The sequence below is a fragment of the Thunnus albacares genome, chromosome 15 (assembly GCF_914725855.1).
Source record: "Thunnus albacares chromosome 15, fThuAlb1.1, whole genome shotgun sequence".
NCBI lineage: Eukaryota > Metazoa > Chordata > Actinopteri > Scombriformes > Scombridae > Thunnus > Thunnus albacares.
Genome location: NC_058120.1, coordinates 14428584 through 14452875, shown reverse-complemented (window position 1 = coordinate 14452875; position 24292 = coordinate 14428584). Strand labels below are relative to the sequence as shown.

General features: G+C 39.7%; 1 protein-coding gene across 3 annotated transcripts in view; it reads left to right on the top strand.

Moving 5' to 3' along the window:
• The window catches only part of evla (Enah/Vasp-like a), a 39300-nt gene that overhangs the window by 6731 nt on the left and 8277 nt on the right, over positions 1-24292 (top strand). For 2 of the 3 annotated variants that reach the window (XM_044374953.1, XM_044374952.1), the window contains exons 2-5: positions 16372-16540; positions 17288-17468; positions 23184-23241; positions 23537-23598. In XM_044374953.1, coding sequence (XP_044230888.1) covers positions 16372-16540; positions 17288-17468; positions 23184-23241; positions 23537-23598 — 470 coding nt within the window. Of the gene's footprint in view, positions 1-16371; positions 16541-17287; positions 17469-19118; positions 19438-23183; positions 23242-23536; positions 23599-24292 lie in introns of those variants that run through there. The other variant, XM_044374954.1, reaches the window with a different exon arrangement.

Sequence of the window (24292 nt, the reverse complement as noted above, 5' to 3'; positions counted from 1 at the left end):
CATAGTAAACTGAATATCTGTGGATTTTGGACTGTTGATCAGACAAAACAAGACATTTGAATACGTCATCATGGGCTCTAAAAAGTTATAACGGGTATTTTTCTCTTTTTTTCTGACATTTTATAGACAAAACAATTAATCGATTCATCGAGAAAATAATTGGCAGATTCAGCAATAATGAAAATAATCGTTAGTTGCAGCCCTACATGCATATCAATATGTATCTGATAATGCGATGTGAGGCAAGGAATATACATCTTAGACTTTATCTACTCTTTTCCTGGTCTGAACCTGGCTGCGTATATGTTCTTAGAGTTGTAAATTTTTAGATAATAATTATTCAAATAAAAAAAATGTGCCATGATATGTGACATGATATGCTGGTATCTTTAGAGCTCACAGAAAGAAAGAAAAAAGGAAACCCCGGAGCAAGAGTTTCAGTTAGAATCAGGGTATTAAAAAGTGTGTGAGGCCTTTTTCAGGAGCCGTATTTAAGAAGTATGTAGAAAAAAAAAGGTCAGTTATGTCACAGAGAAAGATGACATCTTTAAAACACTGATATCCTCTCGTTTAGTATTTACACTTGTATTTTATCACCTAGGTTTGTCAATTTTTCCAACCATTACCTAAACTTGTCTATAAATAGTGAAAATATTAAATGATTTGATGACTAACATAGGCTGTATAAATAGTATTTCTTTTTATAGTATTTCTTTCTATTTCTAATAAGAATCATCCCAGGTTCTTTCCATGTCCCAGGGCGGCACATTGCTTCACATTCCCTCATTACCATCACATGTTTAATGCTCATTTTAATCTCTTACCCCCGGGCAGTTTAGCTGTTGCCTGTTATCATTTTATGAATGTTAGTGAACAGGCAGTGTGCCCTCCTCAGGGCACGACATAGCCTCGTCTGTCACAGATCAAGCTCGTTAACATTTGCCCGGCCGGCCACAGAAATGTCCTGCAGTCCAGCTGGACACTCAGTGCCACAGACGAGCCAACGTTAATTTAGCTTGGCGCAGGCGTTACTCCGAGCCCCGAAAAAGAAATCACTGTTGACTGGAGCTCCTCTTCAACCAATCAGTGTTGACTATGACGCTCATTTACCCAATCACGAGTGGCATTTTCTGCCCAGTCACACCCCCTCAGCGATGTTGTGTCATTTGTGTAGTTTGCTGTCAGCGCGGCATATGAGGTCAGCCATTAGAGTGGAGGCCAGCGAACCAGAGAGGTCGAAGTTCAAAGATTAATATTCTGTCATACTAATACTAGAGTACTGTCAGTCCTGGGATTTGTGTGTGTATTTTTAAAAGAGAGTGAATCTGAGTGTGTGTGTGTGTGTGTGTGTGGTATTCTTGATTTGAATATTTCGTGTGTTAAAGCCCGATTGATACTGGATTTTTCAGTCTGTTACAGATATTTGAGAAGTTCATAATGATACCGTATATCAGCTGATAGTCTTTTTCTTTCCATTTTTTGACAAGGATCCATTAAATCTGTTTTTTTAAAAGAATTGTGACCAGTATACAGTATGTTCAGTCCACAGTGATGCTAGAAGCTGTACTTTGGCAGAGCAGTGCTTTGAGCTAAACACTAATGTCAAACATGCTAACATGCTCGCAGTTGATGTTTGGCAGATATAATGTTTACCATGTTCACCATCTTAGTTAGTATGCTAACATTTGCTAGTTATCACAAACACAGCTGAGGCTGATGGGAATGTCATTAGTTTTGCAGGTATTTGGTGATAAACCAAAGACGTGATGATGCTGGTAGATGAAAAGTTAGTAAAGGATCACCAAAGTTATCACAGTTCATTCTGAAGGAGACATGAATGTTTGTACCAAATTTCATGGCAATCCAGCCAATACAGTAATCATTGAGATATTTCACTCCAAACCACAAATGACAACCTCATGTTGGTGCTAGAGGAAAAGGATCACTTAAGTCAGCATGATTCGCCTTTTGAGGACCATGAATGTCAGTATAAATCTTTTTGCCAATCTATCTAGTAGATGTCAACCTGATGGTGGCACAAAAGGAAAAGTCAGTTATGTTAGATGTTTCACCGGATAAATGAAACTTGGTGGCAGTAGATGAAAAGTCAGGGAACTGTCTCCAAACCATGAATGTCTGAACAAAATTTCATGGGAATCCCACCAATAGTTGTTGAGACTTTGGAGTTTTGGATCCACCAACATTGCAAAAAGGAACTTGTCAGTGCTCTCTGGTGGACAAACTCTCTAACAGAGACACTATTTAGAAACCACCATATCTTTGGCATTTCTCTACTGAAATTTCTTGTTAGTCATCAGCCGCCGTATATACCAATATATCTGTGATAAGCTAATATGGGCAGATACAGTACATCATCTGGGGCGATTTATCTGTCTAGTCTCTAGTTTTAATCTATCAGGATCACATTCTGATTAAATTCCCTCCAGCCAATGATCAGGCTCATGACTTCCAGAATGCCCCCCTGCTCCAAGTGCGTGAAATTGCGATTGAGTGTGAATTACTAAGTAGAGGTTAATGGGCATTTAGCACACACGCCACTTCCAGTTAATGCGTGTTGTACATGTTTGTGTATACTCACCCGCTACATCCGTCCTCTGAGGTAGAGGGCATTCCAATCAATAGGATCTGACCACAGTGGGTTAATTAACAACTACACAACTACACTGGGTTGTTAATTCAGACTCTGCTTAATACTGGGTGGCTATGGCAACAGCAGGCAGAGTCAAGAGGAGGGGGGGTTGACAGCAGCAACCCCAATATCCCCCCACCACCACCACACACACACACACTCACTAAACATTACTGTGTGTTGATGGGGGGTAAAAGCTGATTGAGACGGATATGAGGTAATCTCCCTTGGGTTAAGAGTATGACAATAGCACAGAGGTTTCAATGACACACACACACACAGACACACACACAAGCTCATCTGTTATGCTGTCAGACAACAGGCTGGTCAATGACTTCATCTCTGCCAGTCTGTCTGTCATCTCTTTGTTGCTAGATGGATGGATCATGAGTCTCATAGTGGATGCAGGAGTGCAAGAATTCAAATCTGCGGGACGATTTTAATCTCATTCCATTTTTAAGTGGATGTTTTTGGTTGTTTGTACAGCCATCGCTCTTTTTTTGTCATTTATGTTACGGACTTTCTGCAGGAGGATTAAATAGCTTTTAATGAGTTTTAGTTTTATGGTAATGGGGCAGAACCAGAGGGAGTTTGTGCCATAAACTGCTGCTGCTGCTGCCGCCGCCACTGCTGTTATTGTGGTTTTTCCTGTTCACCAAAATGGATATACACCGGCTCCAAGTGCTGCGTTACTGCCTCCCTCAGAGTGTCAGTGACTCGGGGTTGTTTTACAGCCACATCGCTGCCAGGTTTGTACCGACACTTTGTTCTGACAGCGTGTGAGTTTGTGTGCGAGCCGGTCACTCGTTTCGACTTCCAGTATTTGTCAGTGGTGAGTGATCGATGTTAAATGTCAAAGAAAGCAAGTGGAATCAATGCGAAGAGAGAAGAAAACATGAAATAAGGACCTTTCAGATTGTGTGCACTTGACGTCTGATAGTAAAATTATTGTGTGCGAAGAAAAGTGTTGTGATATGTCAGCAGCACAGACGGACAAATCTTTCCCTGTTGTATTTTAATCAGAACTAAAATACTAATCTGTAATCTTAATCTGGCCTCAACAAACTGTCGTTTAGCCACAGAATTGAGGTTATTTTGGATTAGTTATTGTGCGCACAGATAATTTAATGTGGCACCAAACTGCAAACAAAACCATATTTTTTTATCTTGTGTTTAAGAGTAGAACTCAAGTGTCAGATATTTAGACTCTGATCTATTTTGATGATCTTTTTTTGTGTGTGTGTATAGTTGTTTCCTCCCGCCTGGTCGCATCTTTTCAGTCAAAGCCTGCGATGCTGCCCGCGAGATGCAGCCCCGCTGTGTGACATTACACCGAGCATCTTCTTTATTCTAAACACTCGGCAGCAGCACATAGAGCATCTCTGAATAGCACGGCGCTGTAAGGGCTCCATACATGTTTAATTCACACAAGTATTGAAGACAGCATAGCTTCTGGCTAAAAAGACAGCCTTTCGGGCCAGTGCCCTTCTCTTTCTTTCTGTTTTCTGCCGGGAGAGGGGAGGATGGAAGATAGGGGGAAGAGATGGAGAGAGAGGGGAGGGAGGTTGGGTTGCTGCTGCTGCTGCCCCACATGAGAGCTATAGGATCAAACAGCTCTGTTGGCCGTCTCGTTGTCATGAGGGAAAGGAACAAGGACAATAAGGTTTTATGTGTACAGTATGTGCAGCTGCTGCTTAAAAGTGATCCAGACCATTCAGTATCTGCCTGGCCATTAATACTTAATATTATGAGTTATGATTTTTAAAAAAATCACAAAATTTAAACAAACATTTAAATTTTTTGTAGAATTTATGAAGCGCCAGTGGAGCTGTAATGAGAGTCATTAACGCGGCTGCAGTATGTGTAACTAACATGTATTGCAGTGAATTGTAATACATGCAAATCACTCAGTAATGGAAAGGCAGTATGTAGGTCATACATTGACTGTCACTGGGTTGTGTTTGAATTAAAAGTAGCAGCGCTGCAAACTGATACATCCTGGCATGAGATTGAGCTTTTTTCACAAAACAAGCGGGACATTTAGCTAAGAACATAAGCACATTAATGCGGTTTGCATTAATGCCATTAAGGCCGCAGTACTCTGCTCTGTTTCTCTCTCTCATATACACACACACACACACATTATTTCGGGCTTAATTGTGCACAGTCGCACTGTACTTTATGTATCAGCGTGGAAAGGGTTAACACACTATAGTGTAGCACAGTGATCACAATCTGGACAGCATGATGGATCGGGGGCACTGAGGCTTTGCTGACATGTATAGATTATGAGAGTCTGAACTGCTTTGTGTGTATATAACAGGCTTGTTCTTAGTGAACTGTGATACATTAGTGGAAGAGACATTTTTATGCCATTAAAGCTTAGTTTTAAATCTTCATTATTCTGCTCTTAGTCACTGCACAAAGCAGATTCCTCTGTGTTCAGTACTAATGTCTCACATAGAAAGTATCATATTCATACAATAGAAATATAAATGTAGAATTTGTCTCTATATGACAGATAAATAGGCCTTTGGTGCAGGAAAAGATGTGACTCTTCACCTTTTTATTGAGTGTAGTCGTGTTTGATGTTTGATGTTGTTTTTTTCAAGTCAAGTCAGATTTATTTATAGAGCGCATTCAAAAACAACAGAAGTTGACCAAAGTGCTTTACAGAAAAATGGAAAATACTATTAAATAATTAAAACAAAGCAAAATAAATAAATGAGTAAATTGTAATAGACAAAGTTAATAGTTTTATCATGCTATAAAAAAATAGGGGTTCTCAAAAACAATTCTATAAAGGTGGGTCTTTAGCTGGGATTTAAAAGTAGTGATAGATAGGGAGGATCTGACAGTGAGGAGCAAATTGTTCCACAGTCTGGAAGCAGTGATGGAAAAAGCTCGCTCACCTTTTTGTTTTGACCGGGAATGGGGAACAGAGAGAAGTAACTCGTCAGAGGATCTGAGGGGTCCGGGTGTAGAATATGGACTGAAGAGATCAGAGATGAAGGCTGGTGACAAACCATTCATAGCTTTGACAAACAAAAGAATATTGAAATCAATTTTGTATTTCACTGGTTACCAGTGGAGGGAGGCCAGTACAGGGGTAATATGGTCTCTTTTCTTGGCGCTAGTGAGGAGTCTTGCTGCTGCATTTTGAACCACTTGCAGACAAGACAGGGAAGACTGACTGAGTCCCACATAAGAGTCAAGATCTGAGGTGATAAAAGCGTGTAAAACTGTCTCCAGATCGCCAAAAGAAAGAAAAGCCAGCCTCATGTCTCTACAGTAAATATGTAGCTGGAGCCAACAGCCAGTTACCTTAGCTTAGCATGAAGTCTGGAAACAGGCAAAATCGAAGTGTGAAAACGACAATTTGCCATTTTACGGGGGCTTATGTGCCAGGCTATTTCTTGGCTGGGACCAGTAACTTAGTGGAGTCTCCGCTGGTTGCCTGGCAGCTGGTCCTGGCCAAGAAATAGTCTGGAATATAACTCTCATAAAACAGTGATTTGTTGTTTTTACTCATAGTGTTTTCTAGGTTAAATAAATGAAATATAACATGTTGATTAGAGAGCTGTAGAGATGCTGGCAGACAAATTTTTGATACCCTCTGACAGAGGCTAGCTGTTTCCCCCTGTTTCCAGTCTTTATGCTAAGCTATGCTAACCTAACCAGTTTAGCTTAGCTAATGCTTAGCTTAGCTTAGCATAGCATAGGATAAATTTATGGTAAAACAAGGATAAGACAAGTTAAACAACCGTTGGGTAAAAGCACTTCAGGAGAAACCAGTGGTGAAAAGAGGTGTTTTTCGTTTGAAAGTGTCAACAGATTTAGAGTCCCTTAAACACTCAATTTTAAAATTAACAAAAAGTTAACAAAAACATCTTACATTATTTTTCACTTGAATTTCCTAGTTGAGCATCCTATAAGCAGGGCCAGCTGCTATTTTAAGGTAAATATCACCAAATTTAATTCAACATGCATGACAAAATGACAGGGAAAATGTAAGCTAGATGTAGATACAAGTAAAAGTACTTTAATAATAACTCAGAAGGACATTATGTGACTCTTGTTTAGCTTTATTTACTGTGTTACATATAGTTTGGCAGCAGTGTTAAATCACATTACTGCAATCCCTGAAATCTGGCATCTATCTTATATGTCGCTCTTTCTTTTAAAATCCAGATGAAACGGCATTTCAAAAGTATCTAACTTCCACATTGTGACATATTTTCCAGTGAAACAGGATAGACAGGTGAGACGTAACGTTTGGAGGTATTTGAAGATTGATTAATGGGTGGATGTCGTGATATTATTGGTTGAAATGGTTTGGTCCAATCCTACGTAAACACACGTCATATTGTGCTTTACAAGAGAAAAACATGATTGGATTTTCATATAAGAGTGGATTTTTTTGTATTTTTTGGCATATATTGTTAAATAGGTGCAGAATATAACTGGGGATGTGATCTTTAAAAGTTGGAAAAAGGCATTTCATCTCGACTTTAAACAAGCTAACTGTGTGTCGTTTGCTCACTTACAAATGACCAGGCTTCACACTGATTCTCAGTAACAAAGTGTGCTTGTGCTGTTTTTAGTTCCCGCAGGCCTCTTTCCCTCCTTGTGCCTGTGAACAGTACTTTCCCCATGGAGCAGATTAGAGGTCTTGTACGAGAGTTAAGTCCTGGTTAATTTAGATTTAAGACTGCAGTGAGGTAATGATCTGCCTGTCAGGCTCTGTCTCTAATCCAGCCAGTCAGACAGACCTCTTCCTTCTGTCAACTACACCTCAACACCCACCCAAACATCCATACGGTAAATGTATACACCCCCACCCATACTATACACAGGCGGTGGCCCCAGAAACTTTGTGAACCCTAGAGGCTATAATCCTCATGGTGAGCATAATAATAACAGACGACTAACTGCATCCATACACAGTAACCAATGTGTAAGTGTTTGTGTGTGTGTGTGTGTGTGTTTTTGTTGCCCTAAGCTGGCCTTTCACTAAAAATATCTGTGACCGTTATTTTGGGCGTACGTACATGTACTGTATGGGCACCATAATATACTGTGCGTGGGTGTATAATTATGTATTTCTGTTCCTGTTTGAGAAAAGAGAGGCAGGACATCACAACATACTGTGGAGCCTCAACAAGACGAGGTTTAGAGTGGAAATCGTACTTGAATCTCTGACTGTGTGATACGTTACATTTCGCAGTCGTCTGTTGGGTTATTGGGTGTGTTTGCATCTCTTCTGTCCAGCGTGAGCACAAACAGGATGGATAATTTAGAAGATCGGTTAGCACAGACATAATTTTGAGTCTCCCTCCACCCATGACAGTGAGATATATGAGTTGCAGCATATTCCTCTGCTGAGATAAATATTGCCTACCTGAGGATGGCATTTTTTATTTACCAAGCATCCCCCGGACTGAGTCAGCTCTCCCTGACACTGACTGTATGTCTCTATTAGCTACAGTAGCGACCAGAGATGCATAAAACTGTGTAATTATCTCTCCTGCTGCACAGGAGGCCTCTCTGGATGCTGTTGTCTCCCTCAGCTGGCTTTTATTGTAAACAAGGTTATGATTTTTTTCAAGCTAGTTAATTAGCATGAAATTAATTGATTAATTCAGTTAAATGAAGCTGTCACCAGCTGTGAAGATCGACGGCTGCACCTCTAAGATACAGCAAACAATTTGGGTGGATTCTTAATCTGTGTATGTGATGTGACAAATGAGAAAATTACTCATTTGGATTTTCTGTTTGCGTTCATTAACCTAACATGTAAATGCAGGTGATGCTTCTAAAGACACACGTTTGGTTTTGAGGTCATTGAGATATTTTTTCTACTCTGATCCAGAGTCCGAGGAACTCATTGATGCGTCTTTCCAGTTTCTGGATGTAGTTTGTATGATGATCGGTGAGATTAGCTTAGTTTAGCTCAGTTCCTGGATGTCTATGGGATCAAGTAGCAGTTGTGGTTGGAAAAAGCAGCCTCTCCAACACTGAGGGTTTAATACTTTGTTCTCATCTCAGCATTCATTCGTAGTTAATAGTCATCAAAAGTAATACAAAATACACGCTGGGAATGGATTGGACGTTGGATATGTTAAATCTTTGATAGTAGAGAAGCTATCGACTTTTAAGAACACAGAAGCGGTAGGGCACCCTGGTGGCCTACAGGTTTGAGTTGGAGACCCTGAACTGCAACATCTTCGATTCCAGCTAGGTAACTTTATTGCATGTTGTTTCCCATCTTCCCATTTCAAAGGATAGGTTCACAGTTTTTCAAGTCTGTGTTAAAACAATGATCAGGTCCTAAGATGAACACTGAAACAGGATTTTCTCCCTGTAATCAATCCTCATCTTCATACTGACCAGCAAAAGATCCCTTCATAATGCATTTTCAGTGTAAGTGATGGGGGGTAAAATCCACAGTCTGTAGTCCTTGTTTTGACTGCAGTTTTAAGACAGAATTGAAAAATTGTTACCCAATCCTTTAAATGCCCAAAAACATTTTAAAAATAGAATATAGAAGTGGCAATCCATTTTTCCGTCGATTTTTGGAAAAAGTATTTGAGTACATTTGAGTGGCGCTGCTGTTTGACAACATAAACCCAGCTATAATTAAGCCACACAAGGCTAATTTCACCATTTTAGAAAACCTCTAGGATGGCAAATCCTCCAAAAACTGAACTATCACAGATTAATGACTCTCATACCTGTGACAAGCCTTGTTTTTGTGATGCAACATGAATAGACCTTTGCTGACAGCACACCTCTTTGAGCTCAGATAGCCAACATGTTTTTTTAGGACATTTCGTTTTCATCACAGAAACAAACTGAACTGCTGTCATGAGCCGGGCTGTGCAGGGCTGTGTTGAATGACTCATCATTTGTTCGGGTCTGTTCGGGTGCCTTCCACTGTGAGCCAGCAGGACGAAACAATTACCCCGGCAACAAAAGCTAATTGCCATGATAACAGAAGCTCTGCCCTCGGGTGCTACCCAGAGAGGACATCCTGCCACCCCAACTCACTCTCTCGGTATGCCAAGGAATCACTTTCCCGGCCCAAATACGTCCAGACATCTAATCATGAAACTGCCCAATCTCACATAAACATGACATCTAGTATGCACATACAACCTATCATTTGTACAGCATTATTTTCTGGACAGGATCAAGTTCAGGCATCATGTCTTTCAGCACTGAGAGTTCTTGTAATGTATTGATCTGGGAAGGAAAGCACACTCAAAGCGTGTATGTATACTGTAGGATATGTGTGGAAGGGGGGGGGGGGGGGCACATATGTCTAACCATGTGTGCGGGGAAGTGCTTTGCTTAATTCAAAAGCCTGGGAACGTGGCCTCCTTTTCACCACTCGCCTATGAGGCTTATTTGACATGAGGAAGTGCTCAGTGTTGCAGAAGCCTTCATATCCTCTCTGCTCTTGTTTTTCTCTCTGCTGTCTTTTCATCTCTTTCTCTCTGCCTGCTCTTTACTTCTTCTCTTTTTCTTTGCTTCTCACTCTTCTCAGCCTGTCTTTTGAGGTGAATATTATTTGTCCTCCACTGAGAAATCTGCATAGTCCAGCAAAAACAAGATGAAATGCAGACAGGAGCTGTTTGCCAAAACTGTCAGGTTGATCCTTTTTTCCAGGAAAGAAGAAGACTGGAACTTAAAAAAAAAAAAATCAAAAATACATGTGTTTTCCATGTAGAAATATAAATATATGGACAACTAATAAGAAATGCATTTTGGGATACAGATAGTCTGAAAATATGTACTTGCTTCATTAGTCCGTGAATGTGTTGGAAGTGTATTTCTTTTTTTATTCATAAGCTGGTAGTGGGGAAGGACTTATGCATTTTTAAAGATGTAGTCTATCAAATACACAAGAGAAAAAAGACCAGCAGGCTTAAACCTTCAGAGGATTGGAGTGTCCAGGAGTGGAAAACTGTCCAAATGTTCAGTCTGCTGTAGTTCATAAAAGCATTCTGCACATTTATAAAAACAGCTTTAGTCACCTGTACAGAGCAGGAGTGAACTTTTGAACGTTACCCACTGACATTCTCTTGTTTTCTAGCCATGGTAGCAGCATAGCTCTAGGCATGACAGTGTTGGTTGGTCGGTTCACTCCTTCGGTCCAGACTGAAATATCTCAACAACTATGGGGTTGATGGGTTGCCATGAAATACACACATTCATGGTCTTCAGAGAAGCCTCCTAATTACTTTGGGGACCCCCTGACTTTTCCTCTTGTGCCACCATCAGGTTGACATTTGTGGTTTTAAGTGAAATGACTTGATAGATATTTGATGGAAATTTTGGTTCAGACGTCCATGTCTCCTTCAGGATGAATTGTTCTAAACTTTGATCCCTCAACTTTTCCTCAAGGGTCATTATCAGCTCTAAAAATTATTTTATCTGATACTTTTGTTAATGATCAAATACCTGCAAAACTAATGATGTTGCCATTAGCATCAGCTATGTTTTGTGGTAGTGTTAATTAGCATATTTTAGCATGCTAGCAAGCTATGACAAACATGGTAAAAATTACACCCTCTTAACATCAGCATGTTAGCATGCTGACATTAGCATTTAGCTCAAAGCACCGCTGTGCATAAGTACAACCTCACAGAGCAGCTAGCATGGCTGTAGACTCTAGACTGTAGATTGCGTATCAGTTATCATCTGGAGCACACAGTCTTGTAGCAGCAGCAGAAGAGCCAATATAGAAGATTAATTTGGGTTTCTTAAATTGGCCAAATAGTATATTATTTATGATTCATATAAATTCTAAAATAAAGTTTTCTAGTCCTTTCAACTTGACCTTCAGTTGTTCTCTGAACATCAGGTTGATTCATCCTGTTATTTTAATGTCATGGATTGTGATTTTCAGCAATGGTTGACCTTTTTCAGATTATACCATATCGCCTGTCCTCCCTTCATCACAAACACACACTGTAGTCACTCTGTTTGTTTTGCCATCTCCTCTCTGTCATCTCTCCACTCAATCACCCTTTTCAAAGCTGAAGTGAGCAAATTGGGCTTCTCGATTGTTTTGTTTTTTGTTTTTTTTGTGGTAGAAGCAGCTGTGATGTTAAGCAGCTGTCATGTGCCCTATTGTGCCTTGTCCCCTATTTTGCATGTGACCTAGAGAGTCCGCCACCCTCAGTAACTAGATTACACACAGAACCATTTAGCACGCTGTCAGAAGTGGTGAGAAGTCTTTGTTTCACTGAAATTAGCTGAGCTGCTCTGCGATGGTCTAGATTAGCACGACAGCTCGTGAAATCAAAGAAACTAATGAACAGAAAGTCTCTCAGCCAGATCATCATCCTCTTTCTCCGCCTGTTCCTCTTCTTTTTTTTAAAAAAGCTTTAAATCTCATGATGTGTTGATTGAGCAACGTACATAAAGAAGGAATAGTCGAGACGCCTCTTTATTTCTGACTGCTTGAAGAGAACTGAAACCGTCGGCATCAAGCTGGAGGCGCTCCATCCCTCTGGCCCAAACTGCTCCAGAAATAGGGCTTGTTTTTGTAAGAAGATCCATCACAGTGATGCAGCCACCTCCCTCCTCATTTCCCAGTGAGACTCTGGTGGTCTGTTGGGTCTCTGAAGTGGAGACAAGTGTCTGTTACGTGATTAGAGAGTCTGTAAAACTTATTTAGGGTTGTAGGAAACATGAGGTCTGTAGTTGTACCTTGTGGTTTTTCATTTAGAAGGGGAGCTTCTCCTCAATCTTAGGGGAAGGGGGCTTAAATCCATAATCTATAACCTCCAGCCTGGCTTATTAGTGATGAAATTGATTACTATTTTCTACTTTATGTATGAGAAGGAGGACAACGTTTGCTTGAGGTTAAGTGTGAACAGGATTTTAGATTTTATCTTGAGTGATTTATTGAATTTTACATTCCTTGCTATTTGTATTTGAGGAACTTCTGCTTGTGTTCATGACAAATGTGTTTCCTGTTTGGTTTGGAAGTTCCTGTCAGTCCCTTTATGGAGGGAGGTTATTGTGTAACCATTCTCCAGCCATCAGCATCTACATTCATGTCTTCTGACTTTAAACTCTCTTTGATTTCTGTGATTTAACAATAAACCGCGTCTGTGTGTTTAGAGGCTTTGTCTTGAATAAATTGTCTTTTGATAGCTTTGGTATAATATGGCTGCTGTTTAACTCGACAACAGTTGTGCAGTGGGGAGTGATGGATATTTGACAGAGGGAGGGTGGTTGTATTCGTGGGAGTTGCTGCTGAAATCCATCTGTCAAGTGAGCTTTAAAGGCTTCCTCCATAGGAACTACATGATGTGCTGTGCGGTTTATACTAAGACTTTCCAATATTGTTGCACGGAAATAAACATCTGTTTACAGCTGTTGTGTGTCAAATAGGCTCTTTTATGCAGAGCTTCTTAAGATGAGAATAGTTTTAGAAATTAATATATGTTGACATCCAGCCATCTGATTGATAGATTATTTTGTAGCATTTAGAACATTTAAAATGTCTTATTCATAATGTGAATTTTGGGGAAATTAATCCAAAATTAACTCAATTATTATCACTTCTTCTTATCTGCTGGATATTTATGTCACCCCCAAAACCTTGTCTGACTTTAAAAGCTATTTATTGAAGAATATGAGGATGCAGCATTTGAGTGAAGCCAGTAAAAGTGCTGCTATCTCATCACTGCTGAGTTATTTGAGGCCGTTCAGATGACCGCAGGGGAACCGGAGAGCAGATGACAGCAGGAAAGTGAGAGGAAGCCGGCTGAGAGGGACCGCATTATATGGGTCTGGGGGAGGGGGGGGGGGGGGGGTCTCTTAGGTGTCATGCTGTCTTCCTCCTGCAGAGCGGCACATTGAACGTAAGGTTGTGGGGGGGTCATGTGTTGGCATTTGAATGTTACTGGTGTCCTCTGGGCTTTGGAAACAAGTCCCTGATAGCCCCTCATAACTGCTATGTGGAGGCCCTCACGCACATCTGCTTATTCACATTTCTCCCTCCTCGTTGTGATTATTTTTGCCAATTTTATTGTTTGTGCAATTGTAGTTAATTGCTAAAGGTGTAATATTACACCATATTATCTCATTTACTTCAGTCTCTATTCAGTAGTCCAGTGAATGGAACAATCAGTTAAACAATGCATTGCTGTTGTAGGTGAGCTGAGGAGATATCGATTGTTTTTGTTGGCATTTCTGCCTTTTTTGTACTGCTTTTGATTTTTCTAATACCTTTGCCTTATTGAAAATGTAGCAAATCACAAGAAAACTGTAACAGGTTATATGAAATTGTGAATTGAATTTTAAAGATGCAACAGTAAGTCAATTTATCAATCAGTTGATTGAAGGAAAATGAATCAGCAACTCTTTGATAAGTAATGAATTGTTTCTATTTCTTTTTAAGCAAAAATGGCAAACATTAGCTGGAGCCAGCTTTTCAAATGTGACGATTTTTTGCTTTGCTTTGTCATATATGATAGTAAATTAAATATCTTTGGGTTTTAAAGCGTTTTGAATATGTTACTTTGGGCTCTGGGATGCTGGACTTTCTGGCATTTCATTGACTAAATAATCAATAGGATAATCGTCAGAAGTAAACCTGCTCACTTTTGCTGCTGCAGTAATTGAATTTATGTTATATTTTATTTTATTTCATTTTATAGACACCATTGATGAGATTAAAGCACTAAATTGCCTTGACAGTCAGTGAGCACGTCAATAATGCACCTCTGCTTTTTGTGGCCCTGGCACCTTCAGACTGCTAATGTGAGAAACTCTAGAGTCTGACTGCCGGAGAGAGCAGGTCCCTGAGGTGATGAAAGTGAAAATTAGAGAAGCATTTAGTCACTTCACAGGCTTTGCAAGCAGAGAGTTCACATCACCTCTCCACCTGCTGCTGTGTGTATTTCTATACTGAGGCTATTCTCCCACCTTCAGGCACATATGGTGCTAAGATCATGACAGTAGTCACACATTACACATGTGGCTCTTTATAAACTTATAGAAACTCAAGCTCTATGTGGTATCTATGCAGTTTTATGTCCTGAAAATGGTAATTTTGTGATATGATTTGTGATGGGGCTAAAACACATAAGTCGGGTGCCAAATTTGTCTTTTCTTAATGAATTAGCGGTATGTTTGCTGATCAAACACTTGTGTGTTTAACACACTGTATCATTACCAGACACATCACACACACCCTCCTGCGCTGATGCCTCTGAGCATTTCGTCTCCACACCACAGTAAAGGCCACAGGGGAAAGGGGGAATTTTCCAAGGTTCAGATTTAGTTTGAGGTTTTCAGTCGTCTTGTTTTATAGCTTTTTAAAATGGAAACCCACCCTCCCCTCAGTACACACAAGCATAAACTACAGTGGCAGTGTGTTATTCCTGATGTGGTAACGTGAAGAAAGGTGTGGCTCCCGTCAGCTAACCAGATAATCATACAGTAATTATGTTTCCCTGGTTGTGTTTTATTTACCACCGTCACATTTGCACTGTTCAGTATGAGGATTAAAAGCACAGTGCAGCACCTCTATAATTGAATATTCTCTACTATATGGAAAGCAGATCTCCAGCCCCACTTAAAGGTTATTTTATGTTCCATTAGCGTTTATTGCTCAACTTAATTTCCTATAAAAGGCTTCTTTTATTGCTCTTTTTTGAAAGACATGAGACTGAAGTTTTCTGTCGACATTCAAAGATAGATAGAACACGTTTCCTGAAAAGAACTACTTAATTTGGTAGTAATCATAGTGAAAATAGACACGTGCTCAGTTAGTACACTCCCAGTCAGAGTTACAGTGAATTAACAATCAAGCATGCGTGCAATTCAACACATGTGAATAATAAAGTTTCTAATAGTATTAAACGGAGCTAATGGGTTTAGATGGATCTTTCCATTTAATTTAATGTAGATTTGTGCTCAACTCTCTTCATTTATGAAATGCTCGGTTACTAGAACTTAAAAGCCGAGAAGTCTGCACACCATGACTTATGTAGAAAATATTTCAGGCCGAGCCCCTCCTCAGTGTGCCTATTATTAGAACTTCTTTGTCATGATGTGCAGGCTTTTCATTCAATGAAATGCTTGTATTTGCTGTAATCAATGTCAAATTATGTAGTTCTGGGGCGCCCTGGTGGCCTAATGATTAATACCACATAACTGCAGAGTCCACAGTTCAACTCCCAGCCTGAAAAAATAAACTATAAATAATAAATGATGTAGGTCTTTCCAGGTAACTTCCTAGGAAACTATTACAAAATCATTAGCAAATTACAAACCAGTAAGCATTGTTATTTATCTACTAGGTATTTACCAGCCATTAAAATTTAAACTTTGGGTTTCTGGTGGATTTGAAATTTGGGCCAGAGTATGTCAGAGTGGTGCCTTTCTTCAATCTATTATCCAGCACCTGGCCTAAATACAGCACTGGGTGTGCACACTACTACCTCTGTGCATCTTCTGTGGCCAAGACTTGGATATTTTGTTGTTGCTGATGAAAACAAAATGATCAGTATGTTTGTTAAAAGCTGTACCTGTAATTCCTGCTTCTCTTATAAATATAGGCAGGAAGACAGATAAAAGAAATCCTTTATGTGTAAATAAATTCACTGGATCTTTGTATCTGTCTCCACTGTCAACAGATTAATATTATGATTTTTAAATGGACTCTTCTCGTGTTTTCTCTCTTCTTCCTCCAGTGAACAGAGTATCTGCCAGGCGCGGGCCTCAGTGATGGTCTATGACGATGCCAGTAAGAAGTGGGTGCCTATCAAGCCTGGGCAGCAGGGCTTCAGCCGCATCAACATCTACCACAATACTGCCAACAACACCTTCAGAGTGGTGGGCGTCAAACTGCAGGACCAGCAGGTGAGAGACGCAAGGAAGCAATCAGCACCACACACTGCAATGAAAGTCTGTAATGCTGATTCAGTTTAATGCATGCAGTCAGTAGTCATGTCAGTGTATATGGACCTGATATTTTCTTCAAATTTAAAAAAAGTCCATCCCAGATACATGCCAAGATTTATTTTGTGTTGATTTTGTGTTTATTGTTTGATGTATCCACTTTTGCTCAAACAGACTCATCTCTTTCTTCTTCAGTTAGTGTTTTCCTACATATCCCATAATGACTTGTGCAAGTAGATTAATTGTAAGCTTTTTCTCAATTAAATATTTGTGGCTTTACTCATAATGCAACATTTCTTGAGGTTGCATTACACTCTCACTTCTTTAGGCGTTTTTCAGTGCAGAAATTGGTGTCTCTTGCTGTTCTGTGGTGGATTACTTGAATGAATGTTACATGTGCAAAGTCATGGAGTCTTTGACTGACCACAAAACAGGATGCTTAAGTTCATGATTAAGTCAGTTGAAAGAAAAATCGTGCATTGGACAACAGAAACCCTGGTATTAAATGTTTAATGTGGGTGGGAAATTGAGTAAGACTCTCTATCTGCTCCCTCAAAAACTTACTACTGAAGTACGCCAACAATTCAACCAACAATTGTGTCAGCTATTCACACTACAAACATAACACACATCATCCATTTTTAATGATCTTTAAGCACATCAGACCTACTTAACATTTCAATTCATAACTTCTGTCTTCCATTGAAGGTGGTGATCAACTACTCTATAGTGAAGGGTCTGAAATACAATCAGGCCACTCCGACCTTCCATCAGTGGCGTGATGCTCGCCAGGTCTACGGGCTGAACTTTGCCAGTAAGGAGGAGGCAACCACCTTCTCCAACGCCATGCTGTTTGCCCTCAATGTCCTCAGCTCACCTGACAGTGGAGGTAGGGATTCATAATAAATTAATAGTATAAATGCATCATTTTGTCATTTTAATGCACATTTTTGGGGCACTGTTTACTCCACCCTATTATACAGTTCAGTCTGAGATCCAGATTTGCATTTGACTTCCTGGCAGGAAAGATTATTCTAAAATATTTTCTGAATGTGCCGGTGAGATTAAATGGCTCATCTCCATAGAGAAATGGAAGTTTTTGAATCTTTTGCTGGTGTTGGAGACCTGCTCATGTGGAACCTTAAATGGACTTCAGGTCAAATACAAATAACTGTCTTTTACCGTGAGTCTATTATTGTTCTCAGATGTCAAGTAACCACAATCAAATTATCTGCATAGTTTTGAATGTTTTTCAGTTTGATTTAAGTACCTACAGTATTATAGTGCAATATTTCATCCAGGTAATCAATATACAGTATATCACACTATTTTTTAACTTTAAAGTTAGTTTAGGATTTCCCTTCAAGCATTACAGGAGACTAAAAAGTACACGTACACAAACGTGGTTTCCTAAAGTGCAAAAGTGTGCAGAACACACTGTTTTTTTCAGCTTTTAAGTTTTACAAAGAGACTAGCTAAGTATAACAAATTGTCCCCTTTGTCAAAAAGAGAACAATATAATAGTATAATAAATAACCAAAAGAACAAAAATTTGAAATATTACCAGTCCAGCAGCCATCCCAGACTCACAGACATGCTCAAGTCAACAAAACAAAAACACATGATTTGTGGCTGTAATATATACCTGACTGGGCAAATCAGGGTGTACCTGACTGACTTCAACCTCATTTTGAATTAATTGCAGAGTAAATACGCTGATTCTTCTGTTCTGGGCAGCATATTATTTAGTATTCTTAACAATAGTCACCCCCATTAGATTCTTTTCAACTCTTCTCTCTCATCACATCCTGTTAAACCCTCCTCTGTCAAACTGAATGTATATAGGCCACTTAACCATGTTGAAGGAGATGAATATAGACTATGGACACATTTAAATGACTTGTTATACTGAAGGTCTCGGCTACACTGAGCATCATTACATTATTAATACACTGGGATGTTCAAAGCGTTTCAAGTGTAGCTGCTTAACTGAGCTGTACTACCCTCTGCTGGTTCATAAGGTTTACTGCAGCTACACTCCTCACAGCCAACCTGACAGGAACAGTATCAGGGACAGGCGGTTTCTGACTGCAGATCTGTTTTATTATCCCAATTTAAACCTATTGTTGTATTACTTTCCATTGATATTGGATGTATAACATAACAGGCCTGTTTAAAGGGGAAGCTGCAATATTAAAGATATATTGTATATTGTAATAAGTAACTATGTTTTTTAGGGTTTTCATACATGGACAGTGATTTTGTGACAGTGATACATGTTTTATTTTGTGGAACCCTGATCTGCACCTGAAGCCAAACTCAAGCCTACTCTTCATTTACTAAATAGCCTCTGACCAGCTCTGGTTACGAGCTACTTATAAGCTGCGTGTGTGTGTGTGTGTGTGTGTGTGTGTGTGTGTGTGTGTGTGTGTGTGTGTGTGTGTGTGTATGTGTAAAAGAGACCAAGACAGAATATCTCTGAGTGTTTAACTGTGGTGTCATCCCACCCTTGTGACCCTCCTATTGGTGGCTAAAATATCACATAAGGAGCCGTAATGTCGTTCCCTGCTGAGCTCACATGGCAGAGCTCCTTTTTTTGGGTGCGTTTGGATGTTGGATCATGGCCCTCGTCATGCAAAGCAAAAGCGTCTCTGTTCATGGGAAACACTTCCTCGCTACCTTCAACATGTTGTTTACAGAGTTTCTTGTTGAAAGAAGTCTTGGTCTACTATCATACGGAACTAATCCTAAGTAGCCTGTGGAAATATAAATGGTAGGCAGGGAAAGTGTCACCATGCTGACTCCAGAGATTTCACCTGGTGTGCTCAGACGAGTTTCTTCAACCATCATCACCCTCAGTAAGTGTTGTGCCACTAGCCATGCATGCTCTCCATGGCAAAGGACTGCTTACCAGATGGAAGGAAGTTGAGCATCAGCCATTTTCTCACTATGATAAAGAGACCGTTTGTTTGGTTGTGTAAGTAGCTGTGCATTATGTTGCTAACATACTAAACATTTAGATTGTAGCATTGCATATCAGTAATTTCTGTAAATGACACAGTAAATATGATGTGTTTTGTTTTGGGTTTTTTTATCTCCCACCCGCTTCAAACAGAGTTAAAGGGAGACATGAGAAGAAGAACTAACTAGTATATTGAAGAAGAGAATTAGTGCCCAAATAGTGGCTTCTGATAATGTTGGGGGTAGTTAACCCTTTTTAAAGGATTCATTGTACATGTCTGCCAGGATAAAGGAAATAGAGCCCGAAAATGCTTTGAAGAACTCAACACTGTATCTGTCCGGACCAGGAGATTCACCAATCTCTAATGAATTGATGGAAATTTGTACTTCAGTAACTGAGACAAGAAATCCTAAACTGGTTTAAGAATGATTTGGGGAAAACTAAGAGAATCAAAAGGGTTATTACAACACCAGAGATCTGCAGAGCATTCAGAAGAGTAAAAATCAGAAGAGACTTTCAAGAGAGGGCGACAAAGTGATTGTGTCCATCTGTCAGTGTTGTTAGTAATTCATCATCTTTTAATTGTGTCCTGTTGCATTTGTCTAAAGAAAGAAGATCAAAGTACATGAGGGAGGAATAATTGATTTTTCTTGATCACGATAAGATGACTCACATTCACACACACCCACATCAATCTCCTGAGGTTCCATAAAATGCCTACAAGTCTGATCAGGCCCTCTTTTCCCCGGGGCTTCCTGTTCTTCTTTGACCCTTCACCATGACAACAGCCAGAGGCATATACCACACGTCATGTCAGCAGTAGACAAACACACACACACACACACCCGCATGTACCCATACGCATGGATACACATGCAACACAGGGTGATAATTGCCTCCTTCACATCTTCCCTATTAATAAAATGCAGATGGGGTGTGAAGTGTTAATAGAAAGACTTGCAGGTTATATGTTTGAAGAGTGAATCCCTAAAGTCTGATCTAACAAAAAAATTAATGTGGTTTTTGGCAGGTGGACCACAGAGTCAGCTGCATGCAGCATGTAATGTTTTTGTTGTATTTGTATCTTGATATTCTTGAATCATTTCTCAGAGATTTATGTCTCTGCAAGTAAATATGGCTGCTAGTACAAAAAAAATATCACGAAGAACTGAGTGTCACGCTGTCATCAGTCACCTTCTTCTCAACATCTCATTCTTTGTCATCTGGAAGCTTATTCTAGATCAGCAGTGCTTTTCTATTATGTTTAGTCAAGCTCAATCAAAGCAAACAGTTATCATTTATGCGTCCTCTCTTCTTGCAGAGGGCGAGTTTGCTTTTAACCCTCAGAATATTTGCTCAATTTAATGCGCAGCTTTGCCAGCAGAGCAGATAATTACTATGAGCTAACAAGCAGAGTTCAGGGGAGTGTCAGAGAGCGAGGGAAACACAGACATCCTCCGGGCATCGCTTCTTTCGTCTGTGTGACTCGTTATTGTAACACCAAACAAAATACATTCACCAACCAGGTCGGATTTGTCATTATCAGCAAGTGAAACCTGCAATTATTCAGTTACTGCCTAATTACAATAAAAAAACACCTCATGCACATTAAGGTTTTGATGCAAAAGTTAAGTGAATTAGCCCAAAATTAGAAATTTGTCTCAGAAGATTTTACAGTCATAACAGCACGCAGTATCCTCTACATAATGTATTATATGAAGTAAATATTTAGTTTAATAATTTAGAGTTTGAGGCAAAAGGAGCCTGTGTCATATTTTAGCCAAAAAAAAAGTGCATAAGACATTACTGGAAAGCTCTTATAGCACCTTATGTGAAAATGACTCATTTGATACAAAATTACAATAAATGTAAAAATAAAAAAGACTGAAATGAAAAGTGTGATTTTAATTTGGTTAAAAGAAGCAACCTAACAATTTAGTGTTTTAAATAAATCACATGTAGATAAAATCAGACTGTGCTGAATCAGACACAGGTCTGTCTCATGTTGACTGACCCCATCGCTCCGCCTACCACCCCCCCCCATGCTCCAGACCCAGCGAACGGAAATATCACCCGCGGGTGTTCTTGGTGTCACAGTGGGCGTTGAAGTTTAATGACCGGTATTCTGGTGATATGTGATAAGTGCTTTCCCTGCTGATGCTCCCTGTTAATAGCTGCCCCAGATTGAGGCTCTAACTCCGTCACTCAGAAGGGAGGGGGGGGGTCTGACTGTAGTTGGTCAACAAGCACGGCGCTAAACTGAGATGATCATGTGGCTGATGTTGATTATTCAACATTAAGCACCAGCTGTTAAGAGAGAGCCTGTGCTGACGTAACTTCATTCATTAAACATCGTTGACATAGTGACTGAAACACTGTCATTACCTTTTATTTTATGGCTCACCACTCCCAGGTTTTTTCTACTCTTAAGTCTAGTAGCTTTTGTTCAATATGGTTTGATTTAGTTCGTATTTACATGATATTTCCCTCTGATATTGAATCTCTGTTTAATCTGCTCTCTTAGATCCTTTTCTACTGTGATTTACAGTTTTCTGTGGTTGGCAACATGTTGAGCAAACTACATTATGAACAGTATAAACAGCTTGTCGGCTCTCGGGGGCAAAGTCACAGAACCTCACATGATGCCTGCTGTGGTTTGTTCGTTCAGTAAACACTCACTACTGTTTGATATAAGGTTCATTAAAACTTGACGGCTTACACGTTTTGCGACTGAACATTTTTTTCATTTGGATTGAAAAAGAAAACAAGAGTAAGACAAGAGGCACAAGACGACCACCCATTTCAACAGTAAAGGTGCAATAAAAAGCTAAGAGGTAATAAATGCAGAGTGAAAAAGCTGCTAATGCTGTTAAATACCATATGTATCAAACAAAAGTTGCTTAATGGTCTTTTCAGTGAAGGACGACGCTGCAGGAAGAGGTAGAATAGAAAAAGGGAAGCAAAGAGAGAGTATGAGAAGAAAGAAGAAGGGAAGTAGAGCCAGAGGTGACAAAAAGAAAAACCAGAGGAACAAGAAAGAGGCAGGAAGGGGGAAGAGAGTAAATACAAATAAGAAGTGAAAGAGCCGGTTTAACAGAAAAAATAGGGAAGGAATGAAGAGAGGGAGAGGAGGAAATATAAGAGACGGAAGGTTGAGAGACACAATTTATAGCACTAACTAACCACTTGTCAAAAATTGGTGTGTTATTTATGATGTTGTGTCATTCAGTCATGTTTCTCCCTCTGTGGTGCTCTTAAATTGTATATGCTTTATGTGTTTCTAATGGTGTATCCTGCAGAAAAAGCTAATAGTCAGAGCTGAGGCAGATTATAATGGAATTATTTAGGGCTATAACTAATGACTTCCACTGTTTGTAAATCTCCACACCCAAAGATATTCAATTGTCAATGATTTAAAACAGAGAAAAGCAGAAGAAAATCACATCTGTGAAGCTTGAACCAGCAGACATTGGCTTGATAAACGACCTAAATGATTAATGATTATCTTAAACATTTTCTGTTGATTGACTGATTGTCTAATGGACTAATAGTTTCAGCACTGAAAATATCAAACAGATTCATACTGTTTTCTGTTCACATGTAGCTGATCTGTTTTTTTTCACCCCGCTTTGTGTCTTTCAGGTCCAGTTGTCCAGCGCCAAAACGGGCCCTCCTCAGAGGAAAATGAGGCACAGAGGAGGTAGGTTTTCTAACAAGTACATATGTGAAGCTGTGTTTGCACAGTAAAGCAGACAACGGAACAAGCTTTTTTAGATAGAAATACAGAACAAAGCCTCATGTTACTCTTCAGTGCAGAGTAATCCCTAGAAACCCCTTCAGATCTTAATTTAAGAACAACTTTTTAATGTTTTGTTCACCAGGAATAATAATGTTATAAACAGAAAGACAGTCAATCTATACATTAGTCTTGATATATGAAGACAGGCTGATTGAAAACTGGTGTTAAAGAGCAGGGACATCTTTGCGATTCATAGGATGATGGAGCAACATCAGATGCAGGCACACAAGGAGAGGGAGCGACGAACGTCAGGATCAGGTAAACACACCCACACCCGGCTATACACACACACACAAACACACACACACACATTCTCTCTCTCTCACACACACACACATGCTGCTCCGGAGACCAAATTGAATTGAAGGCTGCATAGCTACACAAACATTTTAGACAAAGCTGCCAATGAAAAAACCTGAGAGAAGACTCCAATTGTCAATAAGCAACATTGCCGCGGGGGCAAATGGATATTTGCTTTGCTTTGTCTTTTTAAATGAAGGGAAGTTATCAGCGTTGGGTCAGGCAAAGCACGCTTTACTTTCCTAAAGCAAACAGGTTGTTCCATCATTGATAAATACCAGAGATTCCAGACCCTGATACAGCAGGTTTCTAGAGGTAAAAAGGCTCTCCCCGTGTGGTTTGTGTTCCCACTTTAGTTTCAACCACTGCTCCCCAGTCTGTATACCCTTATGCTTTTTTATCCATACACATATATAAATGTTCAAGTCTGCCCCTTAAATACACATTACAGACTTAAACATCCCCCTTTGTCCCTATCAGTGGTGATATCAGTACCCCTGCCCGTCCCTGCAACATGCCCTACTGCCATCTCTTTTCTTCCAGCTACTGTTGGGGGGAAATGCCATATGCTTTCTGATCATGGCTCAGTCATGTTGCATTCTGCTGCTTGTTCTTTTTATGATATTTTAATTCTTTCTTATTTGCGATCGGC